Below are 3571 nucleotides of genomic sequence, written 5' to 3'. Positions count from 1 at the left end.
AAATATACTAAAATATTGTTGTTTTAGGTTTTGGATTCTTTTGTTGAAAAAGTTATTTGTTGAGGAATCTTGTATGTCAGCCTTTAGAGGAGACAACTGTTAATTGATGGCTTCACATTTAATTTCTACAAAGGGAAATAGGAAACCCCAAAAATATGTGTCTTTTTGTACGTACAACAAAACAAAATGACAGATGGCAGAGTGCTTTCGACACAATTTAGAAGCGGAGCTAGAATTAAAATTTAAAAATTTTAAATTTATCATTGGATTTATAATCGCTATAAGAAAAATAGCAATAGATATATACGTTAATAAAAATTATACGTTAAATTAGTTATCGATATTAGTTAACTGTCATTAGATTTAATATTACTGAAGACTTTAGAAACAATTATAAAAAATATTAATTATTGTTAAAAAATATATATTTAACGTCTATTAATCTTACACTTTTATAATGTTGGGATAAGTTTGACAAAGAAGTCAAATAGGCATGCTAGGAGCAGCCTAGTGAAGAAAGCATTCCGCGTAAGTGAAAAAAGGTTCATACCGCGTAAATAAAGAAAGATTGCACCTCAAAGGATGTAACGTAAACGACGTATCTTATTTAGGCATGATTAGTTAAATAAAATAGGAAGGCGTATTTTGATGCGAACAATTAATTAACCAAATAGAGATAAAATATAAATACATTTTACAGGTAGGTAAAAGATGGATTTGAGATGGTGTTGATTGATAATGGTTGTTGGAACAAAGGCGGAGCATTTTCCTTATTATTGAGCTATCAGTCAATTTTGTTAGAGAATTTACAAATTAATATACATATATTTTTATTTAATTTTCTAATACAAATATAAAATCTATGAAAAAACAACTGAATTTTTCTAAACACCTACTTAACTTCGCCTTCGATAGGTAATATCTTATTGTATAGTGGTTGACATTAGTGCTTAATAAGAATTGTTGGTGGTGGTTGAGCTTTGGGTCTCACTTGGTCTACTCCGAAAAAATACTAGAGAGTTTGTTATAGGATCCAAGCCCAGTTGTGGTTAAATAGCGGAAAAATTACATAATATGACATACTTTACCACATATATTATTATTATCTATACTTTTAAAATATATATTTTACCACTAATTAAGAGTTTCATACGTATCTTACATTTAAATATATGTATTTTTGTAAGTGAGATTCATATGTATTTAAATACATGTGAATCACACTTGTATTTGTATGTATCTAGGATACCATATATACGAGAGGCAAGGGTGGTGCACGAGTGTGAATCCAGTTGAATACAAAGTATCTGAAACAACTTACACCTATGTTTGACCTAATGTATCTGAGATACATGTATCTAGACGATGTAACTTGAGGCATCAAAATCTGATAAGAATACATAATATTACAAATTAGATTGTGTCTAAGTAATTAGCTTCTAATTTAATAAAATTTATGTAAGTTTTCCCTAAATAGATCTAGGAGTTAGATAGAAGAGTTATGCTATTGTGAAGAAACTGTACGTTCCTCTCATCTTCTTTCCAAAGTCTAAACTTCTCATCTCTATTTTTATAATCTCTATCCTTAGCACTTGTCTTTATAATTCAAGACTATAGGTGGTATATATATTACTATAATTTGACTCTAAATAATCATATTAATGTTTGAGTGTTTGTGTTGAGAATTTGAATTTGTTTCACATGGTTAAACTTGCAATTTTCTATCGAACAATTGTGCGTCTATCAAGTTAACCTAATTCTCTATGTCTAGCAAAATAAAATTAAAACAAAAAAAAATTGCATTTGTATCTCATGTATAGTAACAAAGTGAGACATTTAACCTATGTCTAAGCCTAATCACAAATGCCTTCAACCCCCCCCCCCCCCANAAAAAAAAAAAAAAGTCAATCTATATAATACAAAATTGAATAGTTACTTGAGAATTTAATTAACTCAAAACTTATGTATCCTATAAAGGAGAAAACAAAATTGAAATGAATAATGTGTGCAAGCAATATTGTTTATTAGTTTAAATTAAATGATGATGTCAATGATGTTTATACAATTTTTCTTTTCATATATATAGAGCGGTCTATGCTGATCCAATATAGATGAAAAGACACAATGCTAATTGCTAATTATATAGAGTGCATGAATTGCATTTTTTTTTTATATAGCTGTCTTTAATTTGTCATTTTCTCTTTTAATTGAAGTGATGATATATATATATATATGTTTTCTTTTTCTTATTCTCTACACCATCCTCTTACCTAACTTTCTTCGGTATACTTTTGTCTTTTCCTCCTCACACACGACATAATATTATCGAGGTAGATTCAGAAATCGAACTTTATGATTACAGTTTTGAGATAGTGATTAAAATAATTAATTATATGAGTTAGTGTAATGTTTGAGATTTTGTTGTAAACTCTTTGGAATATGAGTGGAAGTCACTAGGCTCGACTATAATCATATTTTATATTGTAAAGTTTTCTAATTTTATGAGTGTTTTGAGATGTGATTAAATCGATTAATTATTTGAGTTAGTGTGTTTGATATGTATATAAATAAAAGTCTTAGTATATATTTGTAATATGATAAGTGGAAGTTGCTGGGCTCGGCTGAAGTCATATTTTATATTGCAAATTTAAATTTTAGTTTCAAAATAAGAGTCGCTTTAATACGTTAATAATAGAACTTTAATAAGAGTTATTTAACTAAATTGTGTTCCCTCTTTACTATAAATGTTCATGGAAAGACTTCTTAGCAAATTGTATAGCATATATAGATCAAAGAATTAATGCATTCTTTTGATTTTCTAAAATAACACTTATATTTGGATCAAATTTTATTTGTTTATATTTAATACGAACTTACGAGAGAATAATGAATATCTTTTTTATTTTATTTTATATGATAGTGTTTAACTTAACAAAGTTTAAGAATTAAAAAAAGAGAGACTTTGCAATATACTAAAAGTATCTTTGAAGCTTCTAATCTTTAATAATATATAATGACATTTCTCGAAAGTAAGATCCTCTCATTGAGAATTTAAAAAATTAAATTATTTTAAAATATTAGGACAGCCAAAAAAAAGTAAAAAGAAAAGGCCATATAAAATGGGACCTAGGAAGTATTAAATATGTATATATATACATGTCTTTATATATGATATAATCTTACTAGAGAAAGAGAAAGAGGAAATATACTATAGAAAATTGAAAAAAAAAATTAAAAAAAATGGCAAGAGATGTAAGGCAAGTGGTGGCTGGTTTATTAACAGGTTCAATGCTTATAATGCTTTGCAATATGGTTAAAAGAGATCATTTTGATCCTATTTATGTGGTAAGAAATATGGGAAATTTATTATCTTATTTCAATTATTAAAAAATATATCCTTCAATTTGTTGTTCTTCTTCCTTTTTTTTCTTTGGGGTGAATTTATATATCTTTAGAAATTATCTAGTTATTTATCAAAACTATGTTCTCAAATCTCAATACTCCAATTTTGATCTTTGTTTTAGGTGAATTCCATTTTGAAAATGAGTATTTGTTTTTGTGGGTGGGTGGG

The 3571-nt window shown here is 27.1% G+C and overlaps 1 protein-coding gene across 1 annotated transcript in view; it reads left to right on the top strand.

The window, feature by feature from the left end:
- The first annotated feature begins 3198 nt into the window (after positions 1–3198).
- LOC107025431 (protein MANNAN SYNTHESIS-RELATED 1-like) overlaps positions 3199–3571 on the top strand; it is a 6396-nt gene continuing 6023 nt past the window's right edge. The window contains exon 1 of the mRNA XM_015226218.2: positions 3199–3345. Coding sequence (XP_015081704.1) covers positions 3241–3345 — 105 coding nt within the window. The 5' untranslated portion in view covers positions 3199–3240. The remainder of the gene's footprint in view (positions 3346–3571) is intronic.

Source organism: Solanum pennellii, chromosome 7 (assembly GCF_001406875.1).
Source record: "Solanum pennellii chromosome 7, SPENNV200".
Lineage (NCBI taxonomy): Eukaryota > Viridiplantae > Streptophyta > Magnoliopsida > Solanales > Solanaceae > Solanum > Solanum pennellii.
Note: the sequence above shows the minus strand (reverse complement) of the source record. Positions and strands in the feature narration are given on the sequence as shown.